Below are 25,945 nucleotides of genomic sequence, written 5' to 3'. Positions count from 1 at the left end.
GGTGTTTTTTAGGTTTTGGCACCCTAGAGCCTCTGCCAACCTGAAGTGGTACAGTCAGAAATGACCAAATATAACGGAGCCATTGAAATGCACTAGGCGCTCCCTTATATCTGAGGCTTGAGGTTGCGTCAAATAGCGCAATAGGGTCACATATGGGGTATTTCTATAAACTGCAGAAACGGGGCAATAAATATTGGGGTGCATTTCTCTGGTAATAAGTTTATAATTATGAAAAATATTGGATTACAATAAAATCTCTGCACAGAAAATTAAAATTTTCAAATTTCTTACACACTTAGCTTTTATTTCTGTGACTCCCCTAAAGGGTTAAACTTTCTGGATCTGCTTTTGCAGAGTTTGGGGGGTGCAGTTTCTGAAATGGGGTGCTTTTTGGGGCTTTCTAACATACAGGCCCCTCAAATACACTTTAAACCTGAACAGGTCCCTAAAAATATCTGATTTTGAAATTTTACTGAAAATTTGGAAATTTGCTGCTAATGTTTTACGCTTTCTATTGTCTAAAAAAAATGAAATATAGTTTAATAAATGCTGCCAACATAAAGTAGACATGTTGCTAATGCTATTTAATATATAATTTATGTGGCATAACCATTTTCTGTATAAGCAGAAAAGGTTTTAAGTTGGAAAAATGCATTTTTTTACAATTTTTCACGTTATTTTGTTTTTTTTCATAAAGATTCGTTATAAGTATCGACTCCAATTTACAAGAAATGTGAAGTACAATATGTCACGAGAAAACAATCTCAGAATCAGCCGGATAGGTAAAAGCATCCCGAAGTTATTAATGAATAAAGTGACACAGGTCATATTCATAAAATTTGCTCCGGTCCTTAAGGCCATTTTAGGCCCGGTCCTTAAGGGGTTAATGAACGCTGTAAAAATCTGTATCGGTGGTCACTAATACCATGATAAACGTATTCTCTGGGTCACTATGGTTACGGTGATACCACATTTGTATAGTTTTTTTTAACTATCACCACTTTGGCGCAATAGAAACTATCTTCCTAGCAAAAACCGACAAAAACTGTCGCCACATTGCAAGGTCAATAGTGTTCTTATCTTTTGCGCGACAGAGCTCATTTTGGGCTTATTATTTGTGGGAAGATCTGTAGTTTCTATTGATACCAAGTTTTATATGTATATGACTTTTTGATCTCTTTTATGATGTATTTGCTGAAGCAGATTGATAAAATACAGCTATGCTGGTGCTGGTTTTTTTTTGTTTTTTTTTAACTGCGTGTGTCGTGCAGTGTAATTATTGATGTAGTTTTATAAATTGGGTTGTTACGGACGTGTCGATACCAAATATGTATAGGATTTATGTTGATATTTTGATCTGTTTTATTTAACAATTTGTTGTGTATGGGGAATGTAATGCATTTTTATTATGGGGGGGGGCTGGGGGGTGTTTTGTGTGTTTGGTGGCCATTTTTTCCCCACTTTTACACTAGTGTACATTACTGTACACTAGTGTATTACTGATCAGTGATCATTGATCACTGATACAATGCATTGCTACTTGCTGACAGGCAATCTACTCGCCCATACCTCTGTATGGCCGAGTAGAGGCATCTCCATGGTAAGCCCGGGAGCCTTCATTAGGACCCCGGGATCACCATGGAGACCGTCGTTAGATGCCGCTGTCATGCTTTGACAGCGACATTTAACAGGTTAAACTACCAGGAATGTATTTTTTTATGAGGTGGTATGAATAAAAAACACTATTTAGCAGCTATTTTTCATTTTTTGGTACACAGTTTACTACTGTATACATTACATATGAGATTTTATTCGTTATTCGTCAGGTCAGTACGATTACAGAGATATCCATGTTATATAGCTTTTGTTACAGTTTATGGCATTTATACATTAAAAACTGTGTCTTGCATATTGTAAGAGCAGTAATATTTTCACTTTTTCGCCAATAAAGCTTGTTTATTGCGGCATAAGCTGACTTTTTTAGTGGTACACCTTTTGGGTACATGTGACGTTTTGATAGCTTTTTTTTTCTATATTTTTTTTAAGGAGTGGGATGGGGCGGGATAATTAATGTAACGGGTTAATAGAGGGGGTCATTACAGACGCAGCGATACCAAATATATGTAATTTATTTATAGGGCATCATTTATAAAGGGGGATGGGGAATGTGTATATTTATTTATTTTGATTTATTCATTTATTTATTATTTAATTATTATAATTTATTTTACTTATTTATTTTTTTATTTTGTGTGTGGGTGTGTGTGTGGTGTTTTTTGTTTTTTTTTACTTTAACTTTTTCTTTTATACAATGCATTACATTACATGATCAGTGCTCAGTGATCATTAATTAGTGAATGAGCTGTCAGTATTACAGCTGACAGCTCATTCAAACGATCAGACCCTTTCCTCAGTGTAGGGGCCTGTTCGTTATACCATAGCAGCCCAGACGCATTGGGCAGCGTCTGGGTTGCTATGGTTTTCCTCCGGGCAGTGGCAGCAGGAGGAGGATGTGTCACACAGTTAGGGACAGCTTGGGGGGAGAAAGGGAAAGAATGACGTTCCGGGAACGTCATTTTGCAGGAGCTACCTGCATTATATGACGTTCCCCAAATGTCATATGCGGCAAGGGGTTAATAGATATGGCATGACTAAGGGTGTCACCCGAAACTGTAGGTTTGAATGTTAACCTGTACTGTGTTTTAACGATCTTTCAATAAACATCAAGTTTTATACAAGCTGGAGCTGTGTATTTCCCTTTTTTGATTGATTATTCCAATATCGTCTAGACGCCTGACGTATTACTTCCATGTGCTCCTTACTGGGAACCAGGAACTTTCCATTCATTCCACTAAATGGTGAGATGACCCTATAGTACACAGTGTGCTGAGGATGAAGGTATTTTTTTCATGAATTTAGTAGTATAATCCATATGCTGATTAGGTTGTTTGGTTCACTGGGGGCAGACTACCACCGTCCAATCTTCCCTGGACAACCAGACCCTTCTAATGATTATTTATTTGTAGTGATGAGCCTCCAGAGTGACACCCATAATATTTATTCAGAGGGGCAGACCAGCCCGGGGGATTGGTGCACTGAGAGTGGTAGCCCCACCGCGGTTAACCAAATCGCCTCATTAACATATGAAATAAACTACAAAGTTCACAAACTTCTCTTCATCCTTAGCAATAGGGACACATCAGCAGGTTGGATTCTTCTAAACAGCTCATACTTTACCTTTGATTTTGTTTTGTCGGCTACATTTGTTCTTTCTGCTTTAATTTTTTATACCCACTCATAAATAGTGATGAGCGAGTACTAAAATGCTCGTTACTTGAGACGAGTATTTCCCGATACTCGAGTGCTCGTTTCGAGTAATAAACCCCATTGAAGTCAATGGGAAACTCAAGCATTTTTGCAGGGGGCCCAAGTGCGGCAGAGGGAAGGTCGGTCCTGTGAAAACCTGTCAACCACAGCAAATGATGGAAACACCACAGAAATGGACAGTAAACAGCAGAGGCAGCATGTAGGGAATCAGTAATACAGGGATCAGCATTACTGGGGATAGCAATCCTCTGCAATAATGCCGATCCCTCTAATGGTTAATATATTTAATTAATAAAACAAAGTTTCGTTCTAATAAAGCTATTTTCGTTGTTCAATAGTTTAATTAAAGCGAATCCATACTTGTGCAATTAAATATACTGTTAATATATATATATATATATATATATATAAATAAATGTGTATATATATATATATATATATATATATTTATTTACAGTATATTTAATTGCAAAAGTATGGATTCATTTTAATTAAACTATTGAACAACGAAAATAGCTTTATTAGTACGAAACTTTGTTTTATTAATTAAATATTAACTATTACAGAAGGCTCTATTGCCGGTAATTCATATTGCCGGTAATAGAGCTTAATGTACTAATTAATACTTTACTTTCATTAAAACAGCAAATGTTTCTTCTAATTATGCTATCACAATAGAAACATTAGAAGAAACATTTTGATTCATATGTCCGCTCAGCTGATTGGCTGAGCGGACATATAAAGAGCCGTCCCCGGCACAGTGGAGACACACTATGGAAAGAATTCCTATTTGCACTTAAACTTTCCCCAGTGGCTAATAAGTGGTTAAAATGTAACTTTTATTTCTTTATTAAAATGTCAATTCCCACGCAGTGATTGTGTGATTAAAACTTATTCACTGGAGTAATCAGTGTCAAGTAATTAGTACGTCAGTTGTTACTGTGCAGATTGCTGTGGTGCTGCGGTAATGTAAGTGCAATGAGCTTAATTGCTGTTTAGATTGCACTATTCCCTGTGTAGGGTAATAAATTAATTACCTTGTTAGGCAAAGGTTTATTGATATGGATTATGTCTTAAATCACTTAGGTAGTACTATTTGCTTAGCAAGCATCCATTACAGTATTGCACTTGGTCAAGGTGATAGCAGTGTTGCTTCACAGTGCCGATCACCTGACTAATCACTGATTGCTCTAGCCCTACTGTGATGCGACTCTACCGCTATACTGTTGTGAGTCTATCGCTCGGCTCGGCTGTCAACCCCGGTACACTATATCCTTATGTACTTGCAGATGTGTTGCTACAATTGTGGACATCTCTCTGTGATTGCTATTACCATAATGGTTGGGGATTGCACAATGGCTAATTGTCCCCTCTGTACAATTGCGGACCTGTCGCTGGGATCGTATATATCAGTGGTGGACGGGGGTGCACTGGGCTACTGCCCCGGTCCACTATATCATTGGACACTTGCGGGTATCCCACTAGACGCTTGTGGACACACCGCTGTGAGCGCTAGTGTCTATGATGGAATGGGGTTGCACTGTGGCTACTGTCCCCGATATCATGCAATCATTTCGGGCTAGTCAAGTATAATAGTCTCAGTATCTCTCTAGTATGATCATGGAGTTGGTCCCTGCAGGTGGCCAACCTCCGTGGTGAGATAGATTAAAATACAACAGATACAATGCCTCCTGAGTCAGGAGGCATTGTATCTGTTGTATTTTAATCTATCTCACCACGGAGGTTGGCCACCTGCAGGGACCAACTCCATGACAATAATGCTTTTATTTGTATAGCGCACACAGATTCTGCAGCACTTTACACAGTTTTTGCAAATTATTGCTCCCTGTCCCAAATAGGGCTCACAATCTAAATTCACCTATCTGTATGTTTTGGGTGTGGGAGGAAACCGGAGTACCCAGAGGAAATCCACGCAAACACGGAGAGAACATACAAACTCTTTGCAGATGTTGCCCTTGGTGGGATTTGAAACCAGGACCCCAGCACTTAGCCACCGTGCTGCCCCATGATCATACTAGAGAGATAGTGAGACTATTATACTTGACTAGCCCGAAATGATTGCATGATATCGGGGACAGTAGCCACAGTGCAACCCCGTTCCATTATAGACACTAGCGCTCACAGCGGTGTGTCCACAAGCGTCTAGTGGGATACCCACAAGTGTCCAATGATAAAGAAATAAAAGTTACATTTTAACCACTTATTAGCCACTGGGGAAAGTTTAAGTGCAAATAGGAATTCTTTCCATAGTGTGTCTCCACTATGCCGGGGACGGCTCTTTATATGTCCGCTCAGCCAATCAGCCTGAGCGACATATGAATCAAAATGTTTCTTCTAATGTTTCTATTGTGATAGCATAATTAGAAGAAACATTTGCTGTTTTAATTAAAGTAAAGTATTAATTAGTACATTAAGCTCTATTACCGGCAATATGAATTACCGGCAATAGAGCTTCCTGTAATAGTTAATATTTAATTAATAAAACAAAGTTTCGTACTAATAAAGCTATTTTCGTTGTTCAATAGTTCAATAAAACGAATCCATACTTGTGCAATTAAATATACTGTAAATAAATAAATATATATAAATAAATATACATTTATTTATATATATATTTCTTTTAACAGTATATTTAATTGCACAAGTATGGATTCGCTTTAATTTAACTATTGAACAGCTATAAAAGCTTTATTAGAACGAAATTTAGTTTTATTAATTAAATATATTAACCTTTAGAGGGATCGGCATTATTGCTCCCTGAATTACTGCTGTTTCCATGCTTTCCCAGGGAGCAGAAACTTTATTAAAACAGCTAAACAAACAATTGTTTAGCTGTTTTATCGAACTCGAACCCGAATCTTTGCAAGATGCTCGTCCGAGTAACGAGTACCATCGAGTACCTTAATGCTCGAACGAGTACCAAGCTCGGACGAGCATGCTCGCTCATCACTATCCATAAACCTTTTGTTGATTTATGATACTGTGTCCATACTCAGCCAATGTCCAATGGTGAATTTACCAAGGTTCCTCTCCCCCTGCCGAAAGAAATTGGACTATAGCGTGTTATACTTTTCTTGGGCAGTCTCGCAACAGGCGCCTTAAGCTTTTGCTCTTGTGGAAACATTTTACAGACTGAATGCTGCACTGTGGGGTCCGACTATAAAGCAGGCAGTGCACGTCTCTTTCATGATGTTAGCTTCATTTTGTCCTAGTTATCATTTAATTTAAAGCTAATCTTTAATTTTAGATTTGTCTATATACAACTTCTGCAGATGCTTCTAACATTGTGGTATATTAAAAATAAAATTAAGTACCCCTTAATCCTATCATGTTAGCCGTATGTCTCTATAAATTCCTACTGCTGATGCCCCATTCTGTGGCAAAATGTATAAATGTTCCTGGTGGGAAGGAAAAAAGCAATCCTGCACACAATAAAGGGGTTATCCAACGCTACAAAAACATGGCCACTTTTCCCCCTACTGTTGTCTCCAGTTCAGGTGCGGTTTGCAATTAAAGGGAACCAATCATGCAGAAAATCACCCTAATGATAAGGAAACGTGCTGGCACATCACCCAGCATGCTTCCCAAACATCCCCCTGTACCCTCCGTGCCCCCCTCTATTAGACCGTATTCTTACTTTTATGATGTCCCGCGCTGTATGTAAATGTCGGGCAAGTAGTCACGGTGGGCGATCCTTGGCACATCTAGTCACGGTCCTGGGTGGTGGAATAGCTGTAATCACGCCCAGAGGGGCGTTATTGAAAGACCTGCATTTTTCCGACGTCACCTGGGGCCTGCGTTCCAAGGCGGCAGCGGCGTGTTGATGTCTTCAGGATGCCGCACATGCACAGTGCGTCAGAATCTTCTTCCGCCGTACAGCGCATGCGCGGCGTGCTAAAGACATCGCCGCACAGCCGACGTGTAACGCAGGCCCCGGGTGACGTCGACAGAACACAGGTCTTTCAATCACGCCCCTCTGGGCGTGATTACAGCTATTCCACCGCCCAGGACCATGACTAGATGCGCCAAGGACCGCCCACCGTGACTACTTGCCCGGCATTTACATACAGTGCGGGACATCATAAAAGTAAGAATACAGTCTAATAGAGGGGGGCACGGAGGGTACAGGGGGATGTTTGGGAAGCGTGCTGGGTGATGTGCCAGCACGTTTCCTTATCATTAGGGTGATTTTCTGCGTGATTGGTTCCCTTTAAGTTCCATTTACTTCAATGGAACTGAGTTTCAAAACCCCACCCAATCTGGAGACAACAGTATGGGGAAAGTGGCCATGTTTTTGTAGCGCTGGATAACCCCTTTAATGTGCCAGGAACCGGACATAGTGAAAAACAGCCAAGATCACACAGCTGCCTGCCATTAACCCCTTAAACAATGTGATCACCATAGATTGTAGCCTTTAAGTGGTTAATGGCAGGCATACTCCTCCATCTGTCAGGGAAAGTAATAGGAGAAGCACCTGCAGAGATACTGATCACTTTCACTGACAGACGGAGAAGTAATACTTACCTACATCTTATCGGATTGGTGATCTTCTCATTGAGTTTGACTCATTGAGGCAGACTCTGAAAAAATCACTGATAATGCTGATCAATGCTGTGTAATGGCATAGTGTTGATCAGTGTAAGCAATCTAGACCTAGGCGGACTAATAAAGTGTGGGGAAAGGAAAAAAAAATTGCCTTTCTAGTAATTCTAGTCATCTAGTAAAATATTGTTCCCACGTGGTGAATGGTGAAAAAAATAAGATAAAGCTATCAAAAATTTCCATTTACACCAATGTGATACAATTGAAAACTATAGATTGTAAAAAATGATGGCCCCAACCACAGTGGAAAAAGAAAAGTGTTATGGCGATGAGGAGAACACTTATTCAGTGTGATCTGGACATCCGTACATCACCTTTTGGTCATGAAGGTTGAAGGATGTAAGCAATTTTCATTTATCTTATTTTATCCTCAGCTTCTCATAGACTTTTTATTTTATTTTACAGGGGTTATTTTTTCAGGACTACTGTAGGTCTAGTTCTTGCACCCTTTATTTAACAGCTAGAACAGTGATTTTCAACCAGTGTGCCGTGGCACACTAGTGTGCCGCGACACATGGTCGGGTGTGCCGCGGGGAAAGTTCCCCAAACTATGGTGCCCTGTGAAACAGAAGAAAACAATGGGGGAGAGAAACCTGGGGATGGGGGAGAAACAGGGGAGAGAAGCAGGGGGAGAGAAGTTTGGTGGAGAGAAGCAGGGGGGAGAGAAGTATAGTGGAGAGAAGCACGGGGGAGAGAAGTACAGGAGAGAAGCATGGGGGAGAGAAGCACAGGAGAGAAGCACAGGGAGAGAAGTATGGTGGAGAGAAGCACAGGAGAGAAGTATGGTGGAGAGAAGCACAGGAGAGAAGCACAGGGGGAGAAGAAAACAGGCCCAGGTTTCACACTGGAGTGAGTATAAATACATTTAGAATCTATATTAATAACTATATGTATAATATGTACTGTTTTAGTGTCATTTTGTGCCATTTTGGTTGATGGTGTGCCCCGGGATTTTTTAAGTATAAAAAGTGTGCCGCGGCTCAAAAAAGGTTGAAAATCACTGAGCTAGAATACAACATGTATGGAGCTGGCTCCGCTGCTGACCACATTTAGATCCACATTCTACACCAGGATGTCATGTCAGAAGGAAGGTGAGAATCAGATCTGAGGGTTTGTGTCTACGAAAATATGTCTTCTCCAAAGAAGAGGAGACAAGGAGGGCCACCTCTGGACCGCAGCTAGGTCAGATACAGAGTTCATATACTGACAGACCTTTCACAGTGAGATAGGTGCATAGCATAATTGTTAAGTCTAAGGCTATGTTCACACTACGTATGAGTCTGGCCGTAGTTTGTACGCAGCCGTACATGTGCGGCTGAAACTACGGCCGTGGGAAAAATAGACATGCGGCCGAATGCGGGTAAACCGCATACATACGTCCGTAGTACAGTTATGCTTCCCTAGCTTGTTTCGAAGCGATCTGAAGCAGGTCACTTACTTGGAAATCTTCGCCCAGCCAAGAACCTTTTGGATCTAAAAATCAAGTTCAATTTAGCTGAAATAAGTACTCCGTACGGGACCGCATGGAGATCCACGGCCGTGAGTTGGAACAGTTACGTCCTCAAACAATGGTCTTGTTCATTTTTCACGGCGCCGTATACGATCCGGCCGTAAGCTCATACGTAGTGTGCATTGTGCGGCCGTATATCGTATACTTTCAACCGAACACATCAACCTCAAAACTACGGGCGTATATTCGCGGTTCGCACTACGGCCGGAAACATACATAGTGTGAACCTAGCCTAATGGTGCGTTTACACAAATTTATCTGACAGATCTTTGAAGCCAAAGCCAGAAACAGACTATAAACAGGGATCAGGTCATAAAGGAAACCAGAGATTTCTCCTCTTTTCAAATCCATCAGATAAATCTTTCTGTGTAAATGCCCCCTAATAATTGATCTGTTAGCTCAAATTTAAGGTTTTGTGTACTAATGTAATAGCCACAACTTATATCGGAAGGTCTTAATAGGGAAAGACAATATAAAAATGCAGATTTCAGATTTGTAAGTGGATAAAAACATGTTCCATGGTAACCTACATATTGTAGCTTCAGTTTTAATGATAGATTCCTTTCTATAAAGGGAATCTGTCAGCACTTGGACCCGACCTGAGTTGCTGAATTGTTATATAGTAGTGATGAGCGAATAGTGAGATATTCGAATATTCGATCTTCGCACAAATATCCGATCCCATTAAAGTCTATGGCAACAAGTATTCGATTAGTAAAGACATCTGTTTGACCATTTGGAGGGGAAAAACCGGAAGCTGGAGGATTTGAAAGCTTATCAAACATTTATCGAAGTTTCGCGAGATATTCGTAGAAATATTGAATATTCGAATATCTCACTATTCGATCGAGTATTTATTTAATCGAACAGTATTCGCTCATCACTATTATATAGGTCACAGTACCCTATTCAACACAATGGCATTGATGACATGTGTGTCCTCTGGATTCAAATGAGACTTGGAGCTAGGGAGACAGTGTGTAGCAGGGACAGTCAGGCATTAGGTCATATTCGGCAATAGGGACCCCAAAAAGCCCCCAAAAATTATAGAAAAAGACACATTTAGCCAAAGATACACAGCTGTTAAACTGGCTAGCAGCACAAGCACATAGGTGTGTTCAGACAGACAGCTGGAGTGCAGTGTGAGGGATAGGCAGCAGTGTATCTGTCAGTATAGGGTATACGGCTGTATACACCTTGTGTGCCACTGTTCTGGGTGCTGTATGGAATTGTAAGCCTTGTACGGCTACAATGCGTAAGGCTAGCATGAGGGGACGAGGATGGGGGCGCGGAAATGTCAATGGGGGACGGGAGTGGAGATGCAATTCGTGCTGGTGAGGGGCAGCCAGCATTACATTCATTCAGCATCCCTGGGTTCATTGGACAATTAAGCAGGGGCCAGGGTACAGTTGGTAAAGAGCACAGCCGATAATGCTTCCACTCACTTGTCCAGCACCCAAGCATCTATTTAGTCCACTCCTTCCACTCAACCTGCTAAATTTCCCCAACAGAGCCATGCCACCCTTGCCCACTACCAGGAGATCTTTTCGGGTTCCTTTTCCTGGATTGGACTCCATTAAAGTACTTGAAGAATCCACGGAGCTACTTGAGGATTTTCTGCATAGTGATGCCCAAACATTGGAGCATCCGCCATCTCCTGGTGACTTAGTTGTTGTGTACCAGCAACCTGCACATCAAATCGTCATTGATGATGATGAGACACAGTTGCCATCAGGGGAGGGTGTTGGTATGGTGAGCGGGCAGAAGGAGGAATAGAGTGTAGAAGAGGAGATGCCGGATGATGAAGTCCCCGACCCGACCTGGCCAGGTGTGATGTCCAGCAGGGAAAGCAGTAGAGATGCGGAGGGCTGTGCAACACCGCAAAAGGCAGCTAAAGCCGGAGGACGGTCCACTGAGAGAGCACAGGACACAGGCAGCAGGGCTCCAGCTGTTACCTGTAGCAGCCATTCGCGAAAAACTCCCCCATCGAGGGCAACTTCTTTGGTGTGGAGATTTTTTAATGTGTGTGCGGATGATAAACTCAGCGCAGTTTGCACACTCTGCCACTCAAAGCTTAGTAGGGGCTCCAAGAAGAGCAACATGACTACCTCGGGCATGCGGCGTCACTTTAAAGGGAATGTGTCGCAAGGTAAAAAAAAAAAAAATTGAAACTGTTAAAACTGAATTTGTTTTTTTTTTTTTTTTGTTAATTTATATGTGTTTTTCATTTTTTTTACATGTAAGCAAATATGAAAAATTTACGATCTAATTTTTCATATTTCCCAGTGATGGCCACCAGGGGGAGCTCCAGCAGGAAACTGCTGGTAAAAGCAGCCTGAAAGCCGGCTGCTGAAAAAAAGAGGCAGTCTCTGCTCAACTGCAGTGACATCATCACCTCCCTCCTCTTTTCACAGGAAAACAAAGAGGGGAAAGGTGCTATTGTTGTTGTCTGCACAGCAGTAAAGATACAACAAGCATGTCCCTAGCCTTTCATAATATACCTCAGCTGCTGCAGAACAACATACAGGTCGCCTGCCCACACTCACCTCCCGCACTTCACACCGCCCATCCCCCGCATGCACATAGTATTGTTGTTACACTCATACAGACAGCTCATGCCTGTACACTTGGGATAAGCAAATGTGCAACAGTAGCGAAACCCTTTGCTATGCTCGGCCGTCAGCCGGCTGCATTTGAGCTCCGCTCCAGGTGTCTGAAAAATCTGGTTACAGCTCTGGGGAACTTCTCCCAGGACTGTATCCAGCTTTTCCAAACACCTGGAGCGGAGCTCAAATGCAGCCGGCTGACGGCCGAGCATAGCAAAGCATTTTGCTACTACTGCACATTTGCTGATCCTTAAAGGGACAGTGTCACATTTTTGGAAAATTTTTTATGAAAAGTAATAAGATCAAATGAGTGTGTTGGTTTTTATTAATTTTTTTTTTACTTAGTGTTTGATTATTTTTAATAAAATTTACTCCTGCACAGGGGGCTGCCATGTTTATAGTGTCTGTGTGTGACGTCATTTCACGGCACACACACAGACGCTATACGGCAGCTCCACATCATTAAAGTGAACCGACGGAGTCCGTCTGGTTCACTTACATTGAAGTTCCGTCGCTGTGTACTGCGCATGCGCACAGACATGCGCAGTACAAAACAGAATTATATGGGGCAGGGTGGTGGCGCCATTTTATTGAAGCCTGTACTCAACCAGGCTGTAAAATGGGCAGCGGCTTCCGGTCAGAGGAAGAAGGAGACAGATCACTGAGGTCCGGTCAGTTGCGGTGCAGAGTGGGTTCCCCCGGAGGTTGGTGAGTGTCGATGAGTGGCAGCAGCAGCCGCATAGAGCCGTGGCGCTCCCCTCTGGTCCCCATGCCTGCGCCAACCCCCCCCCCGGAGGTCTGTGAGCGGCGAGCGGCATGGCCAACTGCATAGCAGCTGCTGTGGTTCCACCCCAACCCCCCCGCCCCCGAAGGCCGCTGAGTGGCAGCTGCCGCATACAGTTCCCTGCCTCATGAAGGACACAGATCACAGCCGCATAGAGACGCGGCGCTCCCCCCGAGGTCGTTGAGCGGCAGCAGCCGCAGGTTTTCTTTCCGGAGGTCGGTGAGTGACTAACTAGCTGTACAGTGCTGTGTATGTGATGTGTGTGTGATGAGGTACACTGTGTGTGTGATGAGGTACAGCGGGGTCACTGTTACCACAGCGGCTGCTAGACCTGCCGCTCACCGACCTCCGGGGGGGGGGGGGGGTATGTAAACACAGCGGCTGCTAGGCAGTTGGCCATGCCGCTCACCGACCTGGGGGGGTGGGGGGGGGTGTCGGTGGAACCTCATCACACACACACACTGCATTCCTCATCACACACACACATCACACACTGCGTTCCTCATCACACACACAGACTGCGTACATCACACACACACACCACACACTGCGTTCCTCATCACACACACTGCATTCCTCATCACACACACTGCGTTCCTCATCACACACACTGCGTTCCTCATCACACACACATCACACACTGCGTTCCTCATCACACACAAATCACTGCGTACCACAACACACACAGCGTACCTCATCACACACAGCGTACCTCATCACACACACACACTGCATACCTCATCTCACACACACAGCGTACCTCATCACACACACAGCGTACCTCAGGGCCGGACTGGGACCAAAATGCAGCCCTGGCACACAAATCCCACCAGCCCACAAAATTTGCAGTTTCACGCAGTAATGTATAAAAATATGGTCGGTTTCACACAAGCAATTTACTTGCAAATTTTTATGTCTAATTTACTCTATGTATCCAAAAAACTTTTTTTCAGCACTGATGTGGATTAAAAACTTGTATTTTATTTTCAATATGAGACATTCGGCCGGGATGATCTTCTCTGACACCGGCCGTTCTGTCACCTGGCTGGGTCACAGAATGGCCGGTGTCTTACGCCATGTGAACATGGCCTTTACTCTATGTACTCTGATCTTCCTGTGGGTCTGATGACCTCCCTTTAGGCTATGTTCACACACCTTAAATACTGGCAAAACTTTGAAGTATTTTTGATCTTATAATGCCCTTCACAGAAATTATTAAAAAACACATAAGGGTGATACAGTGCGGGGGTTAATACAGTAACTGTACCATGTGCCCCCCCTCCCCAATATAGTAACCCCTGCATTGCAGCACCCTAATGTATTCAAGAGGGGGGAGGGGGTGCACATGGCACAGTGCCTTTAATAAACTGCAGGGGTATAGGGGATGATGTACACACTATATAGGGGAGGGATGTTATATATAAAGCACACATATGATAGAGCAGACAATGTATACACTATATAGGGGAGGGATGTTATATATAAAGCACACATATGATAGAGCAGACAATGTATTCACTATATAGGGGAGGGATGTTATATATACAGTACATACATAGTATAGCAGGGATTAATACAGTAACTGTGAAATGTGCAGCCCCCTGGAATACATAAGAGTGCTGCAGTGCAAAGTATAAGGAACTAAGTGACCCCTGCACTGCAACCCCCCCATCCCCCCCCCCCCACACACACACACACCAATGTATTCAAGTGGGGGAGGGGTGCACATGGCACAGTGACTTCATTAACCCCTGCAGTTTAAGTTACAGAAAACATAACAAGGGTGCTGCAGGGGTTAACTCACCAGCAGCAGGCCCAGTGGAGGAGATCCAGGAGGAGGAAGATGATGGGAGGGATCATCACTCAGGTAATCGGCTGCCCACCACACACAGACAGAGCAGCACACATAGACACAGTGACACACAGCAGAGACAGCAGCACACACACAGTGACTGACAGACACACAGACATTGTGACAAATGGCACCACACATAGATGTATGCAGCAGAAACAACACCTCAGCAGCACCTCTGTTCCTCCTGAAGTGATGAGTCGCAGGAAAGTGGAGCAGCCCGGCCTCAGCAGCTTAAGAAGACATCACACACAACAGCACACACTATACTAGACACTCACAGACAACAGACAGCCACCGGGCCCCACTACTGTACATGAGATGATCTGCTCCTCCTCCTCCTCTTCTGGGCCGACAGCGTCTGGCATCATGTGCACCTCACTGCTCTGACACTGTCAGCGGCTGCTTTCCTCAGTGTCTCTCAGCGACCCTCTTCAGCACAGCAGTGCGCAGCAGGCGGCCTCTGCACTATTTATATTAATGCAGTAAAGTATGCAGACCGGGCGGCCCCCTGGACTGCAAATCAAGGCAGCCCAGCGGGCATTTGCCCGGTCTGGCAAATTACCAATCCGGGCCTGGCGTACCTCATCACACACACAGCGTACCTCATCACACACACACACTGCATACCTCATCTCACACACACAGCGTACCTCATCACACACACAGCGTACCTCATCACACACACAGCGTACCTCATCACACACACAGCGTACCTCATCACACACACAGCGTACCTCATCACACACACAGCGTACCTCATCAGTGTGTGTGATGAGGTACACTGTGTGTGTGTGATGAGATACACTGTGTGTGTGTGATGAGGTACACTGTGTGTGTGTGTGTGTGTGTGTGATGAGGTACAGCGGGGTCACTGTTACCACAGCGGCTGCTAGACCTGCTGCTCACCGACACACACACACTGCATATCTCATCACACACACACCACACACTGCATATCTCATCACACAGACTGCGCACCTCATCACACACACAGACTGCGCACCTCATCACACACACAGATTGCGCACCTCATCAAACACACAGACTGCGCACCTCATCACACACAAAGACTGCGCACCTCATCACACACACAGACTGCGCACATCACACACACACAGACTGCGCACATCACACACATACAGACTGCGCACATCACACACACACAGACTGCGCACATCACACACATACAGACTGCGCACATCACACACACACAGACTGCGCACATCACACACATACAGACTGCGCACATCACACACACACAGACTGCGCACATCACACACACACACAGACTGCGCACATCACACACACACAGACTGCGCACATCACACACATACAGACTGCGCACATCACACACACACAGACTGCGCACATCACACACACACAGACTGCGCACCTCATCACACACACAGACTGCGCACCTCATCACACACACAGACTGCGCACATCACACACACACAGACTGCACACACACATCACACCTCATCACACACACACTGCGTACCTCCTCACACACACTGCGTACCTCCTCACACACACACAGCGTACCTCATCACACACACATCACACCTAATCACACACACACAGCGTACCTCATCACACACACATCACACCTCATCAGACGCACAGCGTACCTCATCACACACACAGCGTACCTCATCACACACACATCACACCTCATCACACACACACAGCGTACCTCATCACATACACATCACACCTCATCACACACACACAGCGTACCTCATCACACACACACACACCGTACCTCATCACACACACATCACACCTCATCAGACACACAGCGTACCTCATCACACACATCACACCTCATCACACACACAGCGTACCTCATCACACACATCACACCTCATCACACACACAGCGAACCTCATCACACACACACCCAGCGTACCTCATCACACACATCACACCTCATCACACACACAGCGTACCTCATCACACACACATCACACCTCATCAGACACACAGCGTACCTCATCACACACACACACACACAGCGTACCTCATCACACACACATCACAGCTCATCACACACACAGCATACCTGATCACACACACATCACACCTCATCACACACACAGCGTACCTGATCACACACACATCACACCTCATCACACACACAGCGTACCTCATCACACACGCATCACACCTCATCACACACACAGCGTACCTCATCACACACACATCACACCTCATCACACACACAGCGTACCTCATCACTCACACACACACAGCGTCCCTCATCACACACATCACACCTCATCACACACACACACAACGTACCTCATTACACACACATCACACCTCATCACACACACATCACACCTCATCAGACACACAGCGTACCTCATCACACACACATCACACCTCATCAGACACACAGCGTACCTCATCACACACACATCACACCTCATCAGACACACAGTGTACCTCATCACACACACATCACACCTCATCACACACACAGCGTACCTCATCACACACACACACAGCAATTCTTCCAGTGGCGGCAGCGAAGTCACACCTATTGAAAGCCTGGTACACATGTCGGGCTGCTTTTGCCAGGACAAACGTATTGTCCACATAATGGAGAGCAAACAATACTGGATGTTTGCTATCCTTGACCACCCGTATAAATATAAGGTGTCCCCTTTATTCTGGTGTAGGAGAGGAGTCATCGATTGCAGGAATACCATAAAGAAATCTTGCAGAACATGATGGACATATTCCCACCTACCATCGCTGGCGGCAGAGAGGAGAGTTCCTCCCAAAGCCTGACAACATCCATCAGGTCCTCAGCCACCAGCGGAACACTCTCCAAGGTGTGGGACACATTCATGGCACCCCCTCACGACACTACGGGGCCTGTAGTGAGCCGGAGGGAGAAGTATCGGCGGATGTTGCGGGAGTACCTTGCCGTCCGCAGCCCTATCCTCCCCGATCCTTCGGCGTCCTACACTTACTGGATCTCCAAGTTGGACACAAGAATGGAACTTTCCCTGTATGTCTTGAAGGTGCTGGCATGCCCTGCCATCAGCGTTTTGTCATTGCAGCTGGGGGCATCATCACAGATTAGCGCAGCCGCCTGTCAACTGACACTGCTGACCAGTTGCGCTTATCTGTGATAAACAGCCACTGGATTGACCCGGTGGAAAGCAGCCAAAAGGGAAGTGCAATGTGTCTGCTCCAGCTCATTTCCTCCTCCTTAACCACCGTATTAAAAAAACACCATAGAGGTTCACCTGAAGGGCTATGCTCATATTTTTTTCAGGGGCTCTTTCAAGCGCCTCCATATAATTTTTAAGGGGGCTATGCACATATTTTTTTCAGGGGCTCTTTTGAGGGCCTCCATATAATTTTCAAGAGGGCTATGCACACAATTTTTTTCGGGGGCTCTTTAAGGACTTCCATATAATTTTTAAGAGGGCTTACATCAAGGACCATCCATAAAATTTTTCTGAGGGCTCACCTCAAGGGCCTCAAGTTAGTTTTTGGAGGGCTTACCTCAGTGGCCTCTAACTCCGCTTTTAAAAGGCTCACCTCAAGTGCCTAAAGCTTATTATTGGAGGACTCACCTGAAGGGCCTCAATTCCGCTTTTAAAAAGCTCAACCACAAAGAAGTTCCCTGTACTGAGTATGTGGAACACAAAACGAGACAGACAAACACAATATTGGATAGTAAACAAGCCAAGTTAGAACCAAACAAGCAACACAGTATCAAGTCAGCAAACAATCGGATAGTCAAAGGTCAGGAGGTCGCATAACAAGTCAAGCAAGCAGAGGGAGATAGGAAGGGAATCGCAGGAATAGACACAAGGAAGCTGGGACCAGGGTATTAACCTAATAGCCAGCTCTGAGAGACTCCTTCAGCTTAGTTTTATGCTGACCAAGAGCCTGGTCCGGATCCTCATTGGACCAGCGCTCTGACCTTCCAGTCTCCAGACAGGCAGAGGAACAAGTCAGTCAAGAAGCCCACTCGTCTGCAGTAATCAGATCTTTGCAGGGCTCTGGTTAACTCTTGCATTGCTGGATGCAGAGAATGAGTCGGGTGTGTCACATAAATGCAAAAACAAGGCCAAGTTCACACCAGGTTACTGCATGATCCTTACAGTATCCCCCTCCCCCCGGGACCCTTATCCACTGGACCAGGCTTAGAATGGTTTAGTGCATGGTAACGACGAGCCAGGCGAGGAGCATGCATGTCCTTAGCAGAAACCCATGTACGCTCCTCTGGCCCGAAGCCCTTCCAGTGGACTAGATTATGAAATGAACCGTGTACCCAATGAGAATTCAGAATCTTCTCCACCTCATACTCCAACTCACCCTGTATGATCAGTTGAGCAGGGGGAGATGATGGTGACACTTTAGGAACATACTTTTTTTAGGAGAGCCTTATGGAAAACATTGTGAATTCGGAGTAATTCAGGCAATTTTAATCCATTATTTCCACAATGTTATAGGGACCGATATATTTGGGCACTAGTTTGCCAGACTGCACCCTTAATTTTAGGTTCCTAGTGGAAAACCAGACCTTCTCCCCTAGTACATACTGATGGCCTGGTATGCGTCTTTTATTAGCATGCTTTTGGTGAAGTTCTTGTTCAGTAATAAAATCCATAGCAATGTGCGTCCAAGGTCTCGTAGGCACCAGAAGAGGATGTAATAGACCCTCAGGTGGCCTACAAGGAACCTTGGACTGAGCACAAGTCTCCCAAGCATGAACAATGAACTTGACGTCTCGGGCCTAGGATGGCCATTAGTAATGGCGCAAGAGCAAATACTTAGTTCCTGCAACCCCCGGGTGACCAGCTAAAACTGAACTATGAATCTCCTCCAAGACACTGAGGCGAAGATTCAGAGGTACAAACAGGAGAGATTCCGGAGTATTACGGGGTGCCAAAGCCTGAGACTCCGAGATCTGAGTTACCAAGTCTGGTTGTAAGACTGACACAACAAAACCGGGGTTCAGAATTGTATCGGGCTGGTTCTTAGGAGAGCTCTCGATTTCGAATCTGCGAGACAAGGCGCCAGCTTTGACATTTTTAGAACCAGGCCGATAAGTGATTTTAAAGTTGAACCGAGTGAAAAACAAGGCCCATCCTTTGACCCCCCTTTTCCACAATCCATCCTTTCCGCCAGGCCTTACAGATAATAGTTTTATGGGTTGGCATAAAGGGAGGGATATTAGATTTTTTCACATTTTGGGTGGGAAACCATTAGTAAGTTTAGAAGAACTGAGGTCACGGGCACCCGGGGCTTTGATTACCTGGCTAGAGTATAATCAATTGTCCTCGTTTGTTAATGATAAACATAATAAGCACAAATTATTAGCTACACCTACACCGTTAGAAAAATTGTTTCTACAGAATGAAGCGCCCACACGAATTTTATCTCTGTTGTATTCAGTCTTGCTAAGTACAGTATCGCAGGGCCTCCCCCCTTATACTATTTCATGGGAAAAAGAGCTGAGGGCTAGTGTTACGGAAGAAGAATGGCTTATAGCCTTTAAGTCTACACATAAGACATCTATTTCAGGTACTGCACAGGAGAGGAATTACAAACTACTCTCCAGATGGTATAGGACCCCTGCTAAGTTACATAAGATATACCCTGATGTACCAGTAGAATGTTGGAGTGTGGAGAAGGAGAGGGGACAATATTACATATATGGTGGGAGTGTCCACTCCTCCAGTCCTTTTGTGGGAAAATTCTTCGGGTCTGTGAAGAGATTGTGGGCTCTGCGTTAGAAAGATCTCCTAAGACTACTTTGCTTTCTATTATTCCGGTGCATGGTAACTACACTAAGTTAGGATTAGTACGACATCTTTTAGCTGCTGCTCGAACGTTAATACCTAGAAAGTGGAAGAGTCAGGATCCTCCCACAATGTCGGAGTGGATACATGAGGTTAATGTGATACAGAGGATGGAGGAGTTGGTTGCAGAGAGTAGGGGAACGCAGGTTGGTTTTCAGAATAGATGGGGACCGTGGAGTCGGTTGCTGGAATCACAGTTTTTGTGTTCATTCATGGATTGAGTGGCGAATTAGAACTATATAGATATGTGTGTTCGTTTAAATATAGATATATGTATTTTTTTTTCCCTTTGTTGGTTAGTTGTTTTGTGTGTATTTTTCTGTTTAGAGGGTGTGTGTGGGGAGGGGGGGGGGGGGGGTTGGGTACATGTGCCGGGTGGAACGGTTATAACATTATGCAGGAACTCTGGGGTTTTCTCAGTGTTCGTATGTTTGATCATAGGGGCTTTGTTCGGCAGAGTGGATAATTGTTGCACCCGTAATGTCTTTGTAATAAAAAAAAAAAAAAAAAAAAACAAGGCCCATCTAGCCTGATGTGAAGTGAGACGTTTAGCACTGTCTAGGTACCCTGATTCTTATGATCGGTAAGCACAACCACCCTATGTTTTGCACCCTCTAGGAAGGGCCTCCATTCATCGAAGGCCATCTTTATAGCTAGTAACTCCCTGTTGCCAATATCGTACTTACATTCTGCTTCTGAGAACTTCCTAGAAAAGTATGCAATAGGACGGAGGTTGGTAAGAGTGGCTGATCCTTGAGATAAGACCGCTCCCACTCCCACTTCGGATGCGTCCACCTCCACAACAAAAGGACGCTCAAAGTCCGGCTGTGCCAACACTGGAGCTTCTGAGAAACAACGCCGAAGTTTGTCAAATGCCTTGATAGCTTCCTGAGTCCAGTTCACCAGATCCGCCCCCTTCTTAGTCAAATCAGTAAGGGGTTTGGCTATAAGCTAAAACCCCTTGATAAACTTCCTATAGTAATTGGCGAATCTCAAAAACCTCTGCAGGGCCTTCAGGTTATTGGGTCGCTCCCAGTTTTCAATGGCCACAACTTTAAGCAGATACATACTGAAGAGTTTGGGGTTATACAATACCCTAGAAATAAGACCTCCTGGATACCGAACTGGCATTTCGACAACTTGACATAGAGATTATTTTTTCTCAGAAGCTCCATGACTGTACGGACAATGTGAAAAGCCCAATCAGGGGACAAAATCAAAATGTCATCAAGATATACAACAAGGAAACAACCTAAATGCTCACGAAAAATATCATTAAAGGGGTTATCCAGCGCTACAAAAACATGGCCACTTTTCCCCCTACTGTTGTCTCCAGTTCAGGTGTGGTTTGCAATTAAGCTCTATTTACTTCAATGGAACCGAGTTTCAAAACCCCACCCTAACTGGAGACAACAGTAGGGGGAAAGTGGCCATGTTTTTGTAGCGCTGGATAACCCCTTAACAAATTGTTGGAAGATCGCCGGGGCATTACATAACCCAAAGGGCATGACAAGGTATTTAAAATGACCCTCTGGGGTATTAAAGGCAGTCTTCCATTCATCACCTTCCCTGATTCTGATTAAATTATACGCTCCCCGTAAATGGACCTTTGAAAACCATTTAGCTCCCAATATCTGGTTAAACGAATGCGGGATAAGAGGTAGCGGGTGCTGATTCTTAACCGTGATTTTGTTTAATTCTCTGTAGTCAATACATGGCCGAAGCCCACCATCCTTTTTGCCCACGAAAAAGAATCTCGCCCCCAAAAGAGAGGAGGAGAGGCAAATATGGCCCTTACATAGACTATCCTTTATGTATTCCTGCATGGCCTCCCTCTCAGGACAGGACAAGTTGAATGTACGTCCCCTGGGATATTTGACACCGGGAATTAAATCAATCAAACAGTCATATGGTCTGTGGGGAAGTTATCCATCCACTGCCTTTTCATTGAATACATCCGCATAGTCAGAGAAAAATTCAGGAATCTCCCTTTCCCTAGGGGAGCATTCTGCAAGAGACACAGTAATACAGTGGGAAGCACACTTAGGCCCCCACCGAACCAGTTCCCTGCTGGACCTATCAAATACTGGGTTGTGAGCTTCCAGCCAGGGTAATCCCAGAATCACAGAAGGCAAATTATGCTTGAGAAGATAATCAAGGTTTTCAACATGAACAGACCCCACCTGGACTTCTAAGCAGGGAGTAATATACAGTACGTACCCTTGGGTAAAGGAGTCAGAGTCTCCCGTGACATTTATTGGGCACCTGAGCCATAGGGGACATACTGCACCTCTAAACAAGAGAAAAACATAGGGTTAATAAAATTTGCAGAGGACCCAGAATCAATTTGAGCATACCCAGAAATACTTTTTTCCCCCAACACCAGAGAAATAGGCAAAAGTAACTTATTCTTTCGGATGAAGGTTACCTGTGCGCCTGAGAGACCCCCTCAATAGTCGCTCAGGTGCCTGAAGCTTTCTGACAATGGTTCAGTCCTGGAGGGACATTGCCGTACTCTATGTCCCGCTTTTCTACAGAACAGGCAAAGGTTGTTCTGTAGACGGTGTACACTGTGGTGTTCACTTGCATTGGCTCCTCCCAAGGGGGGGAAGGTTTAAGGAAGGAGGTTGGAGACAAAGAGGTTCTAGTCAGGTCTGGGGAACTCCTCTTCCTCTGTCGGTCCCTCAACCGCCGATCCAGCCGAATGGCCAAGGTCATACTCTCTTCGAGAGTGTCAGTAATCGGGTAGGCCACTAGCATGTCTTTCAGTCGGTCACACAGCCCGCCCTGGAATTGGTACCGGAGGGCGGAGTCGTTCCAAGTGGAAGGGCCGGTCCACTGCCGGAACTCCAAACAATAGTCCTCTACTGGACGTTAACCTTGCTGTAATCAGGTTAGTTGTCGCTCTGCATTGGCTGCACAATCTGGATCATCATCCAGCAGGCCAAATGCGGAGAAAAACCAGTCAACTGTCTGCAAGTTGGAGGAGTCAGGTGACAGGGAGAATGCCCATTCCTGAGGGGGCCCCTGGAGAAGGTACATAACTATGCCCACTCTCTGAGCCATGTCTCCAGTGGAGCAAGGATGCAGCTTAAAAAAAAGTTTCCAACCCTCCTGGAAGGTGCGGAAGCTTCTATTGTCCCCCTTGAATTTCTCTGGGAGCTCGACTGGTTTTAATTATAACTTGTCTAACTCCATTTTTGGAGGGCTATACTCAAGGGCCTGATTTCCATTTTGGAGGGCTCAACTTATTTTTGGTCAATGCTCATCCCAATTGGTTTTGATAATTTTGGTGCCTTCTGGCTTCCCTACTTCCAATAATTAGGCTCTCATGCACAATTAAATCAGGGTGTGGGGCAAAAACTTGCCATTTGAACTTTCAATCAGAATCTTGCTATTTTAATAGGTTCCTTCTATTGTCCATTTCAAATCGTTTAATTTGTGGCTAAAAACTTGCTGAGGGTGTCCTCTGCCTTCCTTTCATTTTGTAGATGTTTTAAAGGCAAAAGCCAGCAAGTCAGTAAAGGCCACTTTACTGTCTCCTGGTGCACGCCTCTTATTGAATTGGCCAGTCGGGTGCCTGAATCTGCGCCCAATGTACAAAATCTACACAAGCGGGGCGTAAAGGAGGCGTACGCCAGGGAGAAGGGGCAAATCGTAAATCTCCCCACCCCCTGTGTTGTTCAGGTGTTCCCTTTATTTTTTTGAGCAGTGTATTACCTGACTGAAAACAACACGAGAGAAAAAAAAATGTTTATTAATAATTATTAATCCTTTTATCTATTACAGATCAGTTATGGAGCTACAGATTCTCTTTTAAATGACAAAAAGCTTTACCCCAACTTCTTTCGAACAGTCCCCGATGACACGATACAACATGAGGCATTGGTGAAGTTACTGGAAAGATTTCAGTGGGACTGGGTTGGGATCATCACGTCAGATGATGACAGTGGACAACGAGAGCTACAACAACTGAGCAAACTACTCACAGCTCATCAGATCTGTGTGGAATTCAAAATTTTGGTATCAGAAAATAACGAAGACGATCTGCTTTCAGAGTTAAAGACTTCTTCTACGGATGTTATTATTATTATTGGCTCCTGCAGTCTCATTTACATAAAGTTTTTACACTATGCAGCTCAGCTCCTGAACAATAAGACTCTTATACTTTCTTTTCCATGGTCATTTGCAAAAGATCTATTAGTTCTTAATAGAGACCATGTCCCCGCTAACTGCAGTTTAGCAATTTCAACCCAAATAAGTCAAATTCAAAAAATGCAGGAGTATTTTGCTCAAGTGCAGTTTTCCAAGCGACCTTCTGACCCAATACTGGAAGAAATTTGGATGGTGACATTTCGATGCAAATCAAACAATAAGCTCAAGAACTTTATTTTTGAGGCAACACGTGGGATTCCCTTACATCATTGCCAAGAGGAGAAACAGTTTAACGGCGGTGTGAGGTTTCATTGGGAGGACGGAACTCTTTACCAAGTGTATACTGCGGTCTATCTAATGGCTGAAGCTTTGCACTATATAAACTCAATTATTAATAAAGATGGGGAAAGCAGTAATAAAAAAAAGAATGACTATAGACACAAGGTGAGCAGGACCTTATTATGTCTGGCTGCAGACATTCCCTGTATACTGTGTATGTGATAGCACATCATGTAAGTCCAGCGCTTTTAAAATATTCAAAGATGTAAAACAAGGTAAATCAATGGGCTACAAACCTATCATTAGATGCCTTAGGAGCCAGAACATATCCATTCCCTCATTCCCCCAAGTTAGAGGGGTGTTCCCCTCTGAGCTAAACTTTCCCTTCCCCTGGCAAGCTGATCAATGAAGGTCTGACCGCCAAGACCCCCACCAATCCCAAGAACAGTGATGGTATTGTCCCAGTGATGCTAGTAAACAGTTAAACACACACTCCAATTGAGTAGATGTCCTAAGCTCTCCCCAGGATGTCCCTAGTAGGTAGTTAAACCACACGCCCCAATTAAGTACATACCTTAACCCCCACCCGCACCCAACCACCATGGATTCTGGGAGCTGGCACTGCACTGGGGGGACAATTTACACAGTGCCACCTATGGATTGTGGGGGGTGTTTACAGATGCATTGGCTTTGCAAGATTTTATAAGTGTGGTACTTAGCCAGTTACTGTGATTTTGTTTGCCATGATGCCAGTACTGTAGCAGTACACAGGTGTGATGTTGATATCTTTTTTTGTGGCCAGTTTGTTGTCCCCAAATGGTCGGTAACCTCCGGGCTTGTTGCGGTTCCCTTGGGCACTTGTCACGGCAACCTGGAGTGGTAGTAGACCCACCTGGGATGTCGTTATCGCCAGTATTTCAAAACAACCAACACCGCACTTATAGGAACCAGAATCCAACTCCACACCATCCG

The 25,945-nt window shown here is 44.5% G+C and overlaps 1 protein-coding gene across 7 annotated transcripts in view; it reads left to right on the top strand.

Annotated features, from left to right (window-relative positions):
- Positions 1–25,945, top strand: part of LOC138797254 (vomeronasal type-2 receptor 26-like) — a 209,974-nt gene that overhangs the window by 7,531 nt on the left and 176,498 nt on the right. For 6 of the 7 annotated variants that reach the window (XR_011363907.1, XR_011363908.1, XM_069977148.1 and 3 more), the window contains exon 1: positions 24,983–25,138. The exons of the other annotated variant lie outside the window; for it this stretch is intronic. Coding sequence is in view for 4 of the 6 variants with exons in the window: in XM_069977148.1 (XP_069833249.1) it covers positions 25,052–25,138 (87 nt within the window). In the remaining 2 variants the exon portion in view is untranslated. Of the gene's footprint in view, positions 1–24,982; positions 25,139–25,945 lie in introns of those variants that run through there. 7 annotated transcript variants of the gene reach the window in all.

Source organism: Dendropsophus ebraccatus, chromosome 7, assembly GCF_027789765.1.
Source record: "Dendropsophus ebraccatus isolate aDenEbr1 chromosome 7, aDenEbr1.pat, whole genome shotgun sequence".
NCBI classification, from domain to species: Eukaryota; Metazoa; Chordata; class Amphibia; order Anura; family Hylidae; genus Dendropsophus; species Dendropsophus ebraccatus.
This window is presented reverse-complemented; position numbering and strand designations above follow the sequence as displayed.